Source organism: Podarcis melisellensis, assembly GCF_964234715.1.
Source record: "Podarcis melisellensis genome assembly, chromosome: 14".
NCBI classification, from domain to species: domain Eukaryota; kingdom Metazoa; phylum Chordata; class Lepidosauria; order Squamata; family Lacertidae; genus Podarcis; species Podarcis melisellensis.
Window position 1 is genome coordinate 51,274,891 of NC_138546.1, and position 17,652 is coordinate 51,292,542.

General features: G+C 44.7%; 1 protein-coding gene and 1 long non-coding RNA gene across 4 annotated transcripts in view; one reads left to right on the forward strand and one right to left on the reverse strand.

The window, feature by feature from the left end:
- LOC309356399 overlaps nt 1–17,652 on the reverse strand; it is a 522,017-nt gene that overhangs the window by 132,936 nt on the left and 371,429 nt on the right. The window lies entirely within an intron of this gene.
- Nucleotides 1–17,652, forward strand: part of THSD4 (thrombospondin type 1 domain containing 4) — a 385,092-nt gene that overhangs the window by 85,801 nt on the left and 281,639 nt on the right. For all 3 annotated transcript variants that reach the window (XR_014162703.1, XM_081887620.1, XM_081887619.1), the window contains exon 5: nt 2,048–2,147. Coding sequence is in view for 2 of the 3 variants with exons in the window: in XM_081887620.1 (XP_081743746.1) it covers nt 2,048–2,147 (100 nt within the window). In the remaining variant the exon portion in view is untranslated. The remainder of the gene's footprint in view (nt 1–2,047; nt 2,148–17,652) is intronic.

Genomic DNA, 17,652 nt, shown 5'->3' on the forward strand with positions numbered 1-17,652 from the left:
ATTTATTTGTCTGTGTTGCTGAACAGCTGTGCCCACCTGGCTACTCTGTAAAGCACCAGGCTAGGCTGGGGTTTGACAGGTGCTGGCAGTGTGCTATTGCCCACAAAGCACCATTTCCTTTGCCAGAAAACCTCTTACCTTGGTGAAATATACTTGGAGTCGAGAGTGGATTTCATGCTCTTTATTCAGCTCATAGTGGTGAGGAGGAATGGAAGTTCCCACCAAATGTCTGCATTATTTACACAATGGGCCCCATGTGATTGGCTAATTCCAGGACTTTCCTGTAGGCCAATCAGGTTGCGGATTCTCTTCCACCTGGAGCTGGATTGGGTGGCTCCTGTGGACCAATCAGACTGCTGCATTCTGAATCCTATTGTTCTAGGACCAGACTGCTGCATTCTGGATCCCATTCAACTCAGTACATAACACTTGGGAAGGGCCTCAAAGGTCTGCACCTTGTGTTAGGCTACAAGGACAGGTTGGGGATGCTGCTGGTCTATCGACCACTCTGTTGCCCAGCAGCTCCCCTGACTGAGCTGACCGAGATGGCCTCCCCCCTCCCAATATCATACATTTGTGCCTGCTGTTTTCATGAATATATGCATTTGTGTCCGCACAGTTTGGTTGGGAGAACTGCACTGCAAATTTCAGCAAAGTGCAATGAAAGGGTAGATGTGTTTCAGTTTGCATACTGGTTCAAGAAGTGCAAATTGGGTAGTTTCTTATTAAAGTACAAACAAATCAAATCCCTCCCCCATTCCTACTTTATACTGGGGTCCTCCATGAGCCAGGATGCAGGTGGTCAGCTGCAGGTTGTAGCTGAGCAAAATTATTGGGGGAAATATAAGAGTAAGACTAAGACCTCCCCCTCACCCAATTTATAATTTCCACAGAAGGATGGACTTTTCTCGAGTGATACATCAGCTGTTTTTTTCCTCCCTTTCACTCCTTGCATTTAGTTTCCATAAATCCTAATGAGTGTTAAGCTGGCAAACCCATGCCTGACCTGGGGAAATCCAGGAAAGCTAGAGTGGCTGGGGGTGGGGTGGGGTGGGAGCGTTTTTTGCCAGATTCTAGAGGGCCATGCAAGCTAGACCGTGCAAGGACTTAGGGCTCTAATTGCTTTTTGAGGTTGTCTTGGCTAGAAAGTGACCCACATGGCTCCTTTTCCAAGCGTGTGTCATCTCAGCACAGGTCTGGAACAGCTGTGCTCATTTGCAGGTATCCAACCAGTCTGAACTCACAAGTGTCTGGGAGAGTGGTGGCATTTTCAGGGCACTTGGCCAAAAAGCTCCAAACAATGGACAGGTCTGCAGAGGTAGTTTTCAAAATGCATTTTAGTAAATTACTTTGAAGAGAAGCGGTAGACTGAGAGATGTGCTGAGGGTCAAATACTTTTCACCTACAAGTGGGAAAATGGCTGCTGGTGGTGGGTGGGCTTAACAAACAAATAGCAGGAGTAGAAAGGGTTAAGCAGCACCCCACTTCCAACCACCCCTTTGCCTCTGATTACAGCTTTCTAAGACAGTAAGAAACTGCGGGTGGGGCTGGGGGGGGAGACACAAAAATCCACAGTAGCCACCAAGACCTGTAATAAATTGCCCCATAATCTGTACATAACTTAAATATATTGTTGTTTCTATGTCACAGAGGATATCTTACTATGCATTTTCTTTGACTTGCAAACATATAAGAGATATTATGTTTTTTCCTGAATATGTACATTTGAAATCCAACATATTTAAAAAAATGTTTTTACTGATTTTTCCATATAAATAAAAACACATAACAATAATAACACTGAGAACGTTTTTGAAAGCCAATAAATAAGCAAACCTTCCCATAAAACTAGCATAGCCTGTTTGTAATTTCCATATGTATAAGAAGCCCTGGCTCTGATGCACCAAAATTGATATCTCACAAATAATTGATTACACCTCTGTTGGAGATCACAGTTCCAGATGTGATCTATCATTAATGCATGAGACAATGTCAGCAGTCATGTCAATTGCACATGTTTCTGATCTAATTCTTCCTTATTTGACAGGCGTGTCCTGAGAACAGAAACATCAGAGAGTTGCAGTGCTCCTCCTACAACAACAAGCCTTTTATGGGAAGATTCTATGAGTGGGAACCTTTTGCGGAAGGTAAGGGAAGTTTCTACCTTTGAGCAACATGGTGTGCCTTTCACTGTCCCGCCACACAATATTCAACTGGTGTGGGTTTTTTGGTGGTGTTGTTGTTGTTGTTGTTGTTGTTGTTGTTGTTATAATATTTATATACCACCCTTCACCAAAACCTCTCAGGGAGGTTCTCAAGATAAAAACACAAGATAAAAGCAGAATAAATAGTTCAAACAAAGCAGTGGAAACCAGTGGGGAACATTTCACTCCCCCAGCATATCCTGCAGCAGACTTTAAAGCAAGGGGGAGGAACCAAAGGGCCTGCTGCGGGGTGGGGGTGGGGGGTGGAAGCAGAGGCAAAAGCAGGTGGAACAAGGGATGCCATTCTTGTCTTGAATACCAGCAGGCTGCCATACCACCACCTCAAAAGTCTGTGGCGTCTTGCTTTGCATCCCTTCCACCATATAAATTTCTCCATCAAGGAAAGGGAGAGGTATCTAAACACTTTAAGGACACATCCCATCCAGAAGCACACTGGGAGGAGAGCACAAAGCAGGCTGGCAATTGGTGTGTCCTGAGGAAAGCAGGTGTGGTCTGGGGGGAGTCGTGAGGGTTGGATAGAGGAGCCTGGAGGCTTGAATTTGGTCCCTAGACCTGAGGTTCCCCATCCCTGTCACCATCCTGCAACAAGACACCTTCAAGGGCTGAAGCTGCTGAATAGGGCTACCTAAGGAACTGGATGCAAACTGACCTGGATCAGAAGTTAGTTGAACACCAGCTCTTGTACTTCCTAAATACATATTCTGACATGGTCCTTATTGATTTATAGGCCCATGAAACCTTCTGCCACACCAAATGTGTTAATCTTCAAGATTAACAGGACTCTTCATTTGGGTATTTTTTAGTGCAGTGGATTAACATGGGTGTGATATTTTAGAGGTCACTCCTTAAAATAGGACCTCTTTGGCTTTCTGAGCCCAAATGCAGGGTGTTCACCCCATCACTATTCAAATATATTGAGGGGCTATTTCAAGAGACGTATTCTCTGTTGTCCGATGACAATAGTGTGGATCTGATGGGCTTAAGTAACTGGAGGAGAGATTTCAGCTGAATGTCAGGAGAAATGTCTCAACAGTACAATCACTTTGGCAGTGGGATCCTGGAGGGGTCATGGTGGGCTCTCTTTGTTGGAGACCTTCAAGCAGAAGCTGGGCAACCATCTGATATGGATACGCCAGCTCTGGGCTTCCTGCATGAAGCAGGGAGTGGAGCCAAAGCCCAACCATCCATGTCATACCACTTTAGCACTCCCAAAGAATACAGGGGGCAGTAGTTTGTTCAGGGAGCTGAGAGCTTTTTAGGAGTTCTCCATTCACATCACAGAGTTACAGTTTCCAGATTGCTCTGGGAAGGGGGGTTGAACCATTCTAAGAAGTGTAGCTCTGCTAGGGAAGCAAGCGGGGGGGGGCATCCTGTTTCGCCATGTGACGAGCCACCCTGGGCGCGGGCTGCCTGCCCCCTTGCCACCCCTGACCAAGCCTTGCTTACCAGGGTCAGGCGGCTGCAGCTTCTGGTGAGATCTCTGGAACCTGGAAGCTGCCACGGCTACTTCTCCAGCAGTGGTGGGGGATCACTCTGGCAGAGGCAGCCTCTGAATACCCCTGCTGGTGGCAGCTGCCTCCTGCTCCTGGGAACAGGGGTCTCCAAACAGCTTCCAGCACTCTTAACAAACTACAGCTCCCAGGATTCTTTGGGATAAGCCACAACTTTTTAAAGTGGTATCATGGTGCTTTAAATGCATGGTGCAAATGGGACCTTTGACAAGATCCCTCCCAACTCCATGATTCTTTTGATACAAATACTGGTAATCTAGTGTGCAATGATTTGGCTGATTGACTACTCTCAGTTGTGAAACTGGTGCTAGGTATATTGTCCCTGCATTTTTACAATCAGTTTGTTTGTTTGTTTGTTTGTTTGTTTGTTTAATGCCTTATAAAATCAATTTTTTAAGGCGCTGTACAAAAAGTGCAATCAAACTGTGCTATGCAATACAGTCTGTTTGAGGAATAAATGTTGGAAGTCAGTGTGTTTGAGACTCGGATTGCTTTTAAAGCCTCATGGCTGACCTATTTGCTTAGAAACACATTTAATTAAAAGGTACGATATAGATGTTGATTATTTTCTCTTTGCAAAGCATTGGCAGGGCTTGAATGTACATTTCTGAAGCCCCTGCAGTAATATATTCTTATAGAGTTTCCTCCAAGGATGTGTAAAAACACTTGCAGGTTAATATTAGATACCTGCTGACAAGAAATACAAATCAACTACCTCTCTTATTATTGGCAGGAAGTTATGGTACTTTTCCTCTTACCAGCAGACCAGATCAGGAGAGGCCCCCTTCCTCTGTGCTTTCAGAGAACACACACAGAGAGAGAACCGATCAGCTATGGATTTTTGTCAAATATTTACTCCTAACCCTGATTAATATATATATATTGCCCTTCTGAATGTAAGGATGCTTCCATATTGTTAAGGCCTCTCTTCCTATCCTCTTATAAACGCAGCTGAAATGTGTTTAAGAAAAACAGCATGGCCCATTGTGATCTGTCAAACTCAGGCAGGGAGGAAAACAATGCATCCCATCACGTTCTCTCAGTCCGCTGGACCTCTTTCATAAATCACCCAAGTGCCAAGTCAGGGCTTTTAAGGACATGGAGAACATTGTGGGTCACACCTGTGATCTGTGTGAAACTTTGACCCGTGTAAAACTAGCACATCTTTGGGGTGGGGAGCAGCATGCTGGCAGCATGTTCTACCCTTGACGTATACATATTGGTTTGAATGTCTGAAGAGAGAGCCTACATGCGCATGGGAGACACCGCCTGTCTTTACATACTGACGTAAGAAGAATTCTACTGGTTCAGATCAAAGGCACTAATTGCCTCCTGTATAGACTACTACAGTTGCACTCCATGTGGGGGTAGCCTTGAAGACAGCCTGGAATCTGCAGCTGGTGCAGAATGCCGCTTCTCAGTTATTCACAGATGGCGAGGGGTGGGGATCATATTACCCTGATCTTCAATCTCCACACTGGCTGCCAGTGAGCTGAGAGGTCCAATTCAAGGTGCTAATTTTTGTGTAAAGTGCCCTGAACAACTTGGGATTCAAAGACATTAAGGAGAGCATTCTCGGGTATTGCCCCAACTGACTGTTAAGATCAGCCAGGAATTCCCTGTTTGTCCCAACAGTAGTTACTGCTAGTTGGCTGGTGAAGCAGAGCGGGGCATTCTTGGTGGTGTCCCCCAGATTATGGAGCTCCCTCCTGAATAAAGTTTGGTTGGCCTCCACACTGGCCACATTCAAGCAATGTGGGAACCTTTCTTTTTATCCTGGCCTTCGTGTCACAACTGATAATTTTGCTGTGTTGTTCATGCAACCAGTTCTCAAACTGTTATTGCCATATATTCCATTAAGGATCAGTACAAAAAAGTCACTCAGCAAAATCTGCATCTAACACTCAAGTTAATGTTGTGTAACATTCACAAATCCTCAGTGCATGTTGCAGAAACTTGGCTGTTATTTCCCAAACCTTCCCCCAAACCATTGCTATTTTTCTAAAAAAAAAAAGAGGTGGCGGAACTGACCAGTGAACTTGCCTCCCTTGTTCTCTTAGAATGGCAATGGCACCCACCTGAGAGGGGCCAGAGCTGAGTTCTGGTAGGGCTGCCATATGTCCTGATTTTGCCTGACATTACTGGGATTTCAGAGGTGGAATTGATGTCTGGGAGGAATTTCCGAAAGGTGGCGCTTTGTCCTGAATTTTAGGCAAGTCAATCAAAAAATTACATTTCTTTGGAGTTTTCAACAATTTTGGCAACCCTAGTTCTGGTGAGCCCTGCCCCAAACTATCAGGACTGAGTAGGCCACAAAGCTGTCATAATGATAGCATATGATGATAATGCTACAAGATTATTAAAAATTAGCTTTAACAGTTCCTCTTGGTGGGATTATCAAAATTCTGTCACACGTGTTATAGAAGGGGACATAGCAGTCTTGCAGGGTAATCCTATACATGTCTCCTTGGAAGTAAATTCCACTGAGATCAATGGGATTTACTCCCCAACTTAAGTGGGTTTAGGATTGCAGCCTAAGGGAAGTAGTCATTTTCACAACTGTGTATTTCAACGGCCTGTGTGTACGCACATGGGAACAGTGAGTGAGCATGCCAACTTCTTTGCAGAGCAAGATGGCCCCAGGGAACGCTCGTCTAGGCCATGTTGTAATTGCACAGAGATGGTAATTGGTTCCATACTGTGGGCAGAGTCTGCTGCTGCTCCTTGAAGCAATAACACTGTGTGTGCTACTTTGGGGACCTCCTCCTTTCCACAATTCACCAGCCATGACTCATTCTCTATGGTGCCAGGAAAGAAAGCTTGCAGGCTTCAATGTATAGCTTCTACCATTTCTGTTTCACTCTCCTGAACAACGCAATCCTTTATAGGAAGGGTTGGATTTTATACCTCTTGTTTGAATTGGAACTCTTGGAAGGGCACCTCACCCAATTTACAGCCAAGCCCTAACGATGGAGTTCAAAATAATTTTACCACCTTCCCCGCCTCTAAAGTATCTCTGTGTGACCATGTAAGGCATACAGTTTTATTCTCCTTCATTTGCTGTGGTGCAGCTACAGTTTTAAACCATGTTTTATCTGCTATTGCTCCAATACAAACTTTTGTATTTATTAAAAGGGGCCATATTTCAGGAATGAAGAACCCTATCAATTTAGAATCTACAGTGAAGGATGCTGGCATAGTGGAACCTCACACTTTGCTAATGAGAGAGGAGAATGATATGGCTGAAGAGACTGAAGCAGAATGCGTGATCGAGCTATGATAGAAAGGTTCAGACAATCCCTGAGGCACCCTGGACCTAAGTTGTTCAGGGCTTTCAAAATTAATTCAAGGACCTTGAACCTGTCTTGGTAGTAGATGGGCAGTTAGTGCAGATGTTTTAACAGTGCCAGCCCTACTGTTAGACGGGGTGAAGCAGATGCCGGGGTGGTAGCAGGCCCCTCACTGTTCCCTAAGTTAGCTTGCAAGCACAGAAGAACAATTATGGTAATTATAATAATAATTTATTATTTATACCCCTCCCATCTGGCTGGGTTTCCAACCAACTTTTAAAATATTAAAATATTCAAAACACAATACAGCATTAAACATTAAAAACTTCCCTAAACAGGGCTACCTTCAGGTATCTTTTAAAAGTAAGATAGTTGCTTATTGCCTTGACATCTGATGGGAGGGCATTCCACAGGGCAGGAGCCACTACCGAGAAGGCACTGGTTGGTGCCTTCCACTGTTGGAGGAATGTGGGATGGCATTATCTTGATCTTTGCCTTAGGCGGCAGTTCTGTGGGGCTGGCTGACTCTGCCACCTTGTACAAGTTGATAACAATGAAAATTATATTATAAGATGATTTTCTTTGTGCCCCTTAATTAAAGATGTATTGAACCTTTGGGGCATAGTTGCTCCCCACTTTCTTCCCAGAACATTTGGCTGCACGAGTTCCATTGCCTGGCCAGTGCAATACCTTTTCCTGCCCAAGGTGAAGGACAAGATGTAACCTCCCCAGAAGCTGGATGGACTGAGTCTTCTGCCATACGGGAGAGCAGTAGGTTAGCTTAGGAGGTGTTGGGTGGGCTCATTGCATGGCAACCACACTTGACCACTCCTTGCTCACTGCTCTGCCTGGTATCAGTCCCACAACAAAAATGCTGCAGTAGAGTAGCAATGGTGCTGGGATCAAGCAGAGCAATGCATGCACAAAGTGGGCTGGGCTGATTGCCTCTTCATGATGTCAAGGAGCTTTAAGAACATAAAAAGAACCTCCTGGATCAGGCCAGTGGCCCACCTAGTCCAGCATCCTGTTCTGCAGTGGCCAGCCAGATTCCTGTGAGAAGCCTACAAGCAGGATCCCATGGCAACAGTGCTCTTCCTTCCTGTGATTTCCAGCAACTGCTACTGTATTCCTAAGCGTTTGCTGCCTCTGAGCATGGAGGCAGAGCATCGCCATCATGACTAGCAGCCCTTGATAGCCTTCTCCTCCATGAACCTTTTCAGTCCTCTTTTAAAGCCATCTAAGTTGGTGGCCATCACTGCCTCTCAGCTTTCTCAAGGGCACTGACTTGGCACACATTGGAAGCTGCCTTATCATGTGTCAGATCATTGGCTTGTCTAGCTTAGTATCTTTGACACTGACTGGCAGCAGCTCTGCAGGGTTTCAGGCTGTAGTCTTCCCTACCTGCAGGTGTTACGGACTGAACCAGGGACCTTCTGCATGCAAAGCAGATACTCTACCATTGAGCTACAGCTCTTCCCTAACACTTTGATCCCTTCCCTTAGCTCAGCAAATATATGGTCAATGACATCATCCTGAGAAAGGATTCCTAGCCCTAATACTGGGATTCCCAGACCTTGCTGCAGATAAGAGGCTCAAGGGAGGGCCAGAAGCATTGCCATTACCCAGAAAGCACCATTCTGCTTTGGAGCCCTGACGAAAGGCTGGAACCAGACACGACTAAACTAGATGTTAAAACACATGCACACACTTTTGAGGTATAATATTTTATTGATTTTAAAGTGTGTTTTTTAAACAATTTAAAAAGGAAAAACAATAACAGCAGTGCAACCTTACATTGTACATCACGGATAAGTACAGTTACAATATGGAGTTGCATCTGAAAAAGTGCTGCATTCTCAAACACAAACTTTCCCCATTTTATTTGATTTATTTATTTATACAGTAGTTGTATTCAAACCAGGATCTGTATCTCTCTCTCTCTTGCACAGAGTTTAAACAGTGGAACAGTGTGTTGTGTCTGGTGGTGGGGTGCAGAGAGGTGCAGGCTAATGCCATGCCCTCTGGCTGTTGCCCCTGCCCAAACCAAAATTGCTACCTTCCCTTGGGGGGGGGGGAATGCTATAGTTGTCTGCATCTTCCTCCCTGCAGAGAGAAAAGCAACCTGCATATCACAGAGTTCCTTGTGAAGTGGGATGGACTGTTAAGCCTGTCTGGGAACTGTAGCTCCAAGATGGGAATGGTTTCCTAACAACTCTTGATAAACTGTAACTCCCAGAATTCTTTGGAGAAAGTCAAGCCTTCTTGAAGTAGTATCACAATGCTTAAAATGGTGTGAATGGGACGTACGTCCGCTCCGAGTACATCTGCTGAAATTCATGGACCTAATTTAATTATGTCCATTAATTTCAAGGAGTTCACTCTGAGTAGAGCTAACATTGGATAGAACCTCTAGTTTTCTGTGTGTTTTTTTATTGATGGTTGGGGATTTTTTTGACATGATAGAGAATTGATATAACAGGGTCTTTCCTTCCACGATACCATTGTGCATTGTGTGGCCATATGTCCTGCTTTATGGATGCCAGGACAGGTAGCTCCGCCCTGCCCATCAACAGCACTGGATAGCAAACTGAGCTGGCACAGAACTCAGTTGGTTACAGCCTTTGTCATTATGGTGAGATGTATTTCTGTTTAAATCATAGAAATTGTTTCTAAATTTATATCTATACATATAAATCAACATATGCAAATCTTATGCAAAGAAGCATCTCTCCCGGCCAGCCTTCAGCCAGCCTGCCCAAGATGGACCTCAGTCTTTCTTCTCCCTTTCTTCTTCCCAGCACACCTTGCTAAAGACTCTCTTTTCCTGTTACCCTGTCACACCCAGTTACCCTGGCAACCTTCCAAACCCCGAGTCCCTGTTCATACCTCAGGGCAGGAGGGGTGGGCAAGGACTGTTTTCTTGCATTGCCAATGGCCTCAAGGACCCTGTATTGTTTCTGAATGACTCTAGCTTGGCCTGGTTGTTCTGCATAGGTTAGCTCAGGAATTCTTCTACTTCTCCATTCACATCCTGAATAATCAAAATCCTACCATTTCTTAATTTCTAGGATTTAGGGGGTTCTCCCCAAATGAATTGTGAATACTGTGGGACACTGTAGGATGGAAAGGTTGCATTGGAGGAATGAGGGGTGAGCGATGTTATTTCCTGAGGCCCAGGGCAAAATATGCCTTTGAAGTTTTGCCCAGATTTGAATAAATGATGTCAGTTGAACCCGCAGACACTCATCCTTCAGAACGGGAAGCAGCAGACATGTTTGCGGATGGCTTAGTGTGTTGGCTTTGCTGCATGTTTAAGTCTTCACATCTGCAGAGAAGACACAGTAAGGTAATCCATGATGGATGCTTCCCGTGGGCCTGTAAATTCTTGGCTCGGATGGGGCCATCTATGAAGCAAAAACCGATGTTGTCTTGGCCTTCCAGATCATGCCTTCCACAAATGTTCATTTTGGGAGCAATCAATACTAATCTTCTGACTTACGCAAAAATGTCACCATCCCAGTTACTTACTGTTGCAGCCAAAGTCAAGAATGATCTCGTTAGTTGCAATTTACCTTGAGTAAACTAATTTGAATTGGTTGCCTGGCAGATGTTTTGACAATCTGCATGCTTATCTCAAGAAGTAATCCAGCTGTTCTGCTTTTCTTCCAGCTGTAAATTATTACTTCCACTGTACCAGCTGCTTTATGGCTCTCTTTCTCATGGCGATAGATCCCCTTCACTTTCTGACTCCACCTGCTAGTTTTGTTATTCCTGTTTCATTTTGTAGGGAAGGGATTATCTGTTTTTTAAGCTTCCATTTTAATTGTTTCCAGTTACAGAAGGATGACATAAACCAGTTTTGTTGTTCTCACTTTTGCATGAACTACTGTTGAAAACTCAGATAAGGCAGCGGGAAAACTAAAACCAAAAGGAGCTGGGTGGTTGAGAAAGTTTTAAGTTCCAACAGGAGACATCGTAATTCCTCAGTCTTCAGAAACCAGGCAGCTGCTGGGAGCGATGGGTGTTGGGAGGGGCTCTCCATGCTGAGGTCTGGGTATGAATCAGGATGCCATCCCCTCTCCTGCTGTGTAGAATACCACCAGGGAATGTGTGTTAGTGGAGAAGCAACAGAGCTTGGTGGTAGGGCACAGGAGTTGCATGCAGAACGCCTGAGAGATTCAGGACAGAAAAAGGATGTACTTCTTCACAGAGCTCATTGCTAACATGCTGAGTTCGCTGCCACAAGTCATAGTGTTGGCAGATGATGGCAGTGGGTCACAAGTGAGTTGCAGGCCTAGAGCGATGCCTCTTGGCCCATATGTGTGTGGGAAGCTGTTCTGGACCGACATGGCTGATAAGAAAGAAAGAAAGAAAGAAAGAAAGAAAGAAAGAAAGAAAGAAAGAAAGAAAGCTTTCTTTCTTTGGTGGGGGAACTCCTGATATCAAGGCAGTTTTGCACAGGTGAATTCAGGAAAGATGGTGTTCCTATTGGCTGCAAAGGCAGCACTTTTCACAGGGTCATAAAGGACTTCATGGAGGCGATTTTGTAAATGGAGATGGCACCGGAGTGGCGAGCATCTGCCGGGGTCCCTTCACAGATGAAAACTTCAAGCTGAAACACTATTTGCCTCCTGTCCATGGCAAATAGTGGCCTCCGCACTAATGGCTGCCAATTCTTCATCACCTGCTCCAAGTGTGGCTGGATGGCTGGGAAGCAAGTAGTCTTTGGTAAAATAGCTGATGGGCTGCTTGTCATGAGAAAAATGCATCCACTGGTCCAAATAACAAGCCCAGTGGTGATTGCCCAGTGAAGTGAGATGTAGAGGAAGGCAACTCTCAAGGTTAGTCTCTTTCCATCTTGGATCGCCATCACCTCCTGAGTGTTCCATGTTTTTCCTGTGGTGCCTCATCTACCCCATGTTCCAAACTAATAATCTCTTCCCATTGTAAGTAAAGGAATTTAGGTTGTTTTTTTTTAAAGTCATAGTGTTGGCCACTAGTTTGGGTGGTTTTAAAAATAAATTGCACAAAGTCAGAAACGCTGGGGCTGCTAGTCATGATGACTATATTGCCACCAGGATCAAATGCAGCCTGTGGTTCTGAATGCCACTTGCTGGAGAACAACAGTAGAGAGGATTATTGCCATCCTGGATGTGGGTCTTTCTGAGGCAGCTGGGTGGCCAGTGAGAGAAAGGATGCTGAACCAGGCAGGCCTTTTGTCTGATCCCGTAGGGCTCTCCTTATGTTCTTAGAAATGTCCAGTAGGAAATTCTTAGCACTGTCAAACAGCATTTCCCAGGAATTTTAAGGAGAAGCTGCATTGGCTAAATGGGTACAATAAGTTCATTGTGTAAAGACTGTAGGCACTATATAGCTATTATAGCTTCACTGCCTAAATCTAGAGCTATGGGCTAGTAATAATATTGTTTCCAATGCTGTAATAAATAATGCAGCAAAAGCAAAATCTAGTCAACTACAAAAGAAGCAAATGATTATTTATTGAAAACCATGCCTCTCCTTTTAGCTGCATTAATTCTTGGTTTGTGAATGATGCATCAGGGAAAACAGATGGGAGTTTGCAACTTTTTGCATGGTGGGGGAGACTCCTTTTAAAATATGAGGCAATTCCTGAACCTAGTGCTTAATCAATTCCTCTGTTTCCTGGCCATCTGCTGTGCCTGCATTTGTCTTGGAAATGGTAAATAACACCTATAAATACAGTGTTGTTAGTGAAATATGCAGTGCCCCCTTGGGGCAGCTTCTAAATAACCAGAACTGGATCCTACCATTTTGAGAAGTGTGTATTTTCAGTCTGGCAGTTTCTGAATCAACTCTGTCATTTAATTAAATGGAATTGTAATGTTCTGAACCTTGCCTGGATTGCAGTACTCCTTATAAAATCTGAACTTCCATTTTCTATTAAGAAAAGATACCAGAGCCAGATAAGAGAATGCCTTGACCCCCTTCAGAACCATATAAATCTTTGTAGCATGAAATACAAACTTTGCAACTGATTCACTTGTGGAATGCCATTAAATCTTCCTTCCAAAATAGCTGAGGGGGAACATTAAAGTGAATGGAATGCACTATTTAATGCACTAATTTGAGGCATGATAGAAAGGGCTCCTCTTTATTGGCAATCTGCAATACCTCGTTGGTGAAAAGCCAGTTATTAAACCATCCCTCTCCACCAATGTACACCCGTTCCAGTCTCTATATATGGTAAGCAGGTGGGGTCAAGAATCTACTAGCAATGAATACATATTAAAGCAGCATCTTTAATTTTTAGCTAAAAACAACCTTGGAGAAAAGATTGTCACTTCACTTTGCATGACCATTGTGCTGTTCTTTGTTTTGTTGTTTTGCTTTTGCATTTTGTTAAAGTTTATCTTTGTCATCAGGAACATTGCCACAGGAAAGCAGAGGTGCAGATCAATTTGAGAATATGAAAGGGAAAATGTGACTAGTGAAGGCATTTGTATATATTCCCATTGCAAAGATGCTAAGCCATATCAGACTTCCTCCTAATTCCATAATTCTGGAAAATATGTCACATATGGGATGTCAAAGGCACTTAAGTAAAATGTGGCCTAGACAATTTTTGTCATCTGGGATTCTTGAGTATGTGGCTCGGGATATCATCTGCAAAGCTGAGGCAACCAAATGAAACCAATTAAAATTAACAGGCTTACTGGCTTTGATTCTTCCATACAGCAAAGCAAGATACTTGAGCCTTGCAGATAAGAGCTGGCTGTGAGTAATATAACAAGACTGACTTTCTGGAGTGTAGCATTCTGACTCCAAAAGTGGGGCGGTAGATGTTTCTGGAAAGACCCCCCCCCAAAGCACGTCATGAAGCTGATAACTGTCCCTTGTTGTTTGTGTATACCCTGCTGTATACTGTATTTGAACATGGAGATTCCATTGAGCTGCTATGGCTATTGGTTGTCCTACCTTCTGTGGCCGTGATCCAGATAAAGTTAGTTATTACCACTGTATCACTGGAACTGTTGGTTTGATCTATCAGGAATCTTTTTATGCCATAGCATTGGGCAAGTAATGCTTATGCTGTGAACTGCCCTGACCTCTACGGATGAAGGGTGGCATACAAATTGAGCAGATACATAAATAACAATGGAAAAGGTATGTGGGAGATGACAAGAAAAGGACACGGATGATGCCAGGGGCACAGTGCCAAGCTCTTCTGCCTCTTCTCTGGGAGGAATGGCTAGTTCTGAGAGACTGATAAACCACAAACTTCCGTGATTGATTTGTTAGTCTCAAATGGGTGGTCCACATTTAGGAATACAAGTCTGCGAAGCTCAGTTATGTGAGTGGTGGTGGTTCTCCAGGGTTACAGTTTTTCCTCATTCGTACCTGGAAATGCTAGGGATTTAACTATGCTCTGCCACCGAACCAGAGTCCTATCCCACAAGAAAAAGAGAGGAACACAATATGCTACTTTATGCTGAGTCCATCCATCTAGTGATGTAATGTCTACATGGACTGGCAGTGGTTCTTCATGGTTTCAGATTAGTCTTCCCTGCATGGAGGTGCCGGCGACTAAACTTGGTTCCTCTTGTGTGCAAACCAGGTGTGCAAAGCTAGGGAACACAGCCCTTCTGCAGCTCCAGTTAAGAAATCCTGCCATAATGCCCGTCCTCCTGCTTTGTTCATGCTTTCCTTGTATACAGTAAGCTTCCTCTGTCAACACTTAGGATAATGGCACCAATGGCAGTAACGAAAACCTCTTTGCGATATCCCAGAGCTAATGGAGAAGGTCCTGAGAAATGTCACCGTAAAGTACTTCAGGCACTTGTGATCCAAGAGTTCAGCCACCTGTCAACACTATCCCTGCCTCTTCCCATACAATGCCTTCACTTTCTTCCTCTTTTGAAATTCTTTTGAAACAAACTTTGCAAGCTCTGAATGAGCGCCTTTCGCCAATAGAGCAATGTAGGCATGCATTAGCACAGCCAATTATCATTAATCTCCGTAAGGGATTTGTAGGTTTATGTAAAGGGAGGGATAAAGTTTTAAAGTTTCGCTAACCAGCCATGAAATACTGGAGGTCTGACTTCATGCCGGTTGAAAATGAGGACTTAGCTGAACGGATCCAGATGCTGTCAGTTATATCATTGTGTTGTGTGATACATGAGACTTGTAAGCAAGTGGAGACGCAAACAACAGCTTCTGATTGAGAGCTGATATTTAGAAGCACTTATGATCTGAAAGCTGGATTGGCCTAAGACATTGTGCTACCTAAGGTGGAGCAGTGAATAGCGTCTCTCCCCAACCCACCAAGTCTCAGAGGGTTTAGTATCTCTGAACAGAATTGGCTTTAAAGGAATGTGTTACTTCCGATTAGTAGATAACAGAATCAAATAGGCTATGCTTCTTCTACCTACCTGCACTTCCCATATGGCAAGAGATGCGTGTAGGTCCCCAAAACACAAAGAACTACTGTGGGGCAAGGGATAAATATTTACTATGAGGTAAAGTATATGCTGTGTTCCACATTTTGTTGCTTTTGCCCATAAGGAATTCCTTTTGAAGCCTCGTCCTATCCTGATTGGGAAGCAGGGCAGTGATGGATGCTGGTGTGGCCACCCACCTGCACCTGCCCCCTTAGGCAACCACTTCACTTTACCTAACAGTAGGGTGGGTTCAGTTTGAAAACTTATGGATCAGGAATGGTACTTTGAAAAGTTGTGGGAAGAAATATGTTGAACATTTAAAAAGGAGAAGCCTCAGACTGCTACAGTTCCACTGCTAAAACTAAGTTGCTAACTAAGAAATTCTCCAGCCAATCCCCCAATGTGGGGAAATGCCTTCCTGAGAATGGGGCTGCAGGTCTTGTATTTAATGTGTAACTAAGTGCTCTGTCTTCTCAGAATTCTCCAGTGAAGGCAACCAAAAGTTCAAACTGAAATCCAAGTCTAAAGCAATTTTTAGCAGTCCCAAAGTGCTTTCACTTTTCCACACTGAGGCATGTTGAGCAGTGATAATGTTGTGGGCGCAGCCAGCTTTTGAACTGCAGCAGAGGCGTAGTGTCTGTGGTCGCTGCTTGGGGCTGGGAGTGCTGCTGGGTGGTGCACGGGAGCTCACCACTTCTGTGCTGTGGCCGACTTGAAGCATTGGTGTTCCACGAGAGGAAACTGCCTCAGCAGGATTGAGGTTGAATCCTGACAAGACAGAAGTACTGTTCTTGAGGGACAGGGGGTAGGCAGGTATGGAGGACTCCCCGGTCCTGAATGGGGTAAGTGTGCCCCTGAAGGACCAGGTGCGCAGCCTGGGAGTCATTTTGGATTTACAGCTGTCCATGGAGGTGCAAGTCAATTCTGTGTCCAGGGCAGCTGTCTACCAGCTCCATCTGGTACGCAGGCTGAGACCCTCACTGCCCGCAGACTGTCTCGCCAGAATGGTGCATGCACTGGTTATCTCCCACTTGGACTACTGCAACACACTCTACGTGGGGCTACCTTTGAAGGTGACCCGGAAACTACAACTAATTCAGAATGCGGCAGCTAGACTGGTGACTGGGAGTGGCCGCCAAGACAATGTAACACCAATCCTGAAAGACCTACATTGGGTTCCAGTACATTTCTGAACATCGGCCCAGTATACCTGAAGGAGCGTCTCCATCCTCATTGTTCAGCCCCGACACTGAGGTCCAGCTCCGAGGACCTTGTAGTGATTCCCTCCCTGCGAGAAATGATGTTACAGGGAACCAGGCAGACGGACTTCTTGGTAGTGGCGCCTGCCCTGTGGAACGCCCTCCCATCAGATGTCAAGGAAATAAATCACTATCTGACTTTTAGAAGACATCTGAAGGCAGCCATGTTTAGGGAAGTTTTTAATGTTTGATGTTTTATTCTGTTTTTAATTTGTTGGGAGCTGCCCAGCGTGGCTGGGGAAACCCATCCAGATGGAAAGTATAAATAATAAATTGTTGTTGCTGCTGTTATAATCATCATTATCCCAGGTCAGAGAGGGGCAGCAATGCTTCCGCGGCTTCTTCTTCTTTTTTTTATAAGATATTTATTAAGATTTTTTAAAGTATAACAATAAGCAGCAATGCTTCCGCGGATTCTCTGCTGCTTCCGCTCCTGGGATTGGAACTGCAGCCAGCTGGCGGATGTGCACTCCCCTTCCCTCTCGGCTGCTGGTAGGTGAGCAGGGCTCCAGTGCCACCCCCAAAAAGGGCCGCCCAGGGTGTTCTGCCCCTACCCCCAGTATGCTAGTGAACTGTAGCAAGCCCATTAGTGAAGGTTACAAGCTGTTCCTGTTTTACATGAGAAAAAATTATTGCTTTGTTATGTACTGTGTTGAATAGGATCCAAAGGGCAGCAGTCTGATTGGTCCTAGAACAATAGGATTCAGAATGCAGCAGTCTGATTGGTCCACAGGAGCCACCCAATCCAGCTCCAGGTGGAAGGGAATCCGCAACCTGGTTGGCCTACAGGAGACTCCCGGAATTAGCCAATCATGTGGGGCCCATTGTGTAAATAATGTATGTAAGGCAGACATTTGGTGGGAACTTCCATTCCTCCTCACTACTATGAGCTGAATAAAGAGCATGAAATCCACTCTCGACTCAGAGTATATTTGATTTGTCAGTCTTGT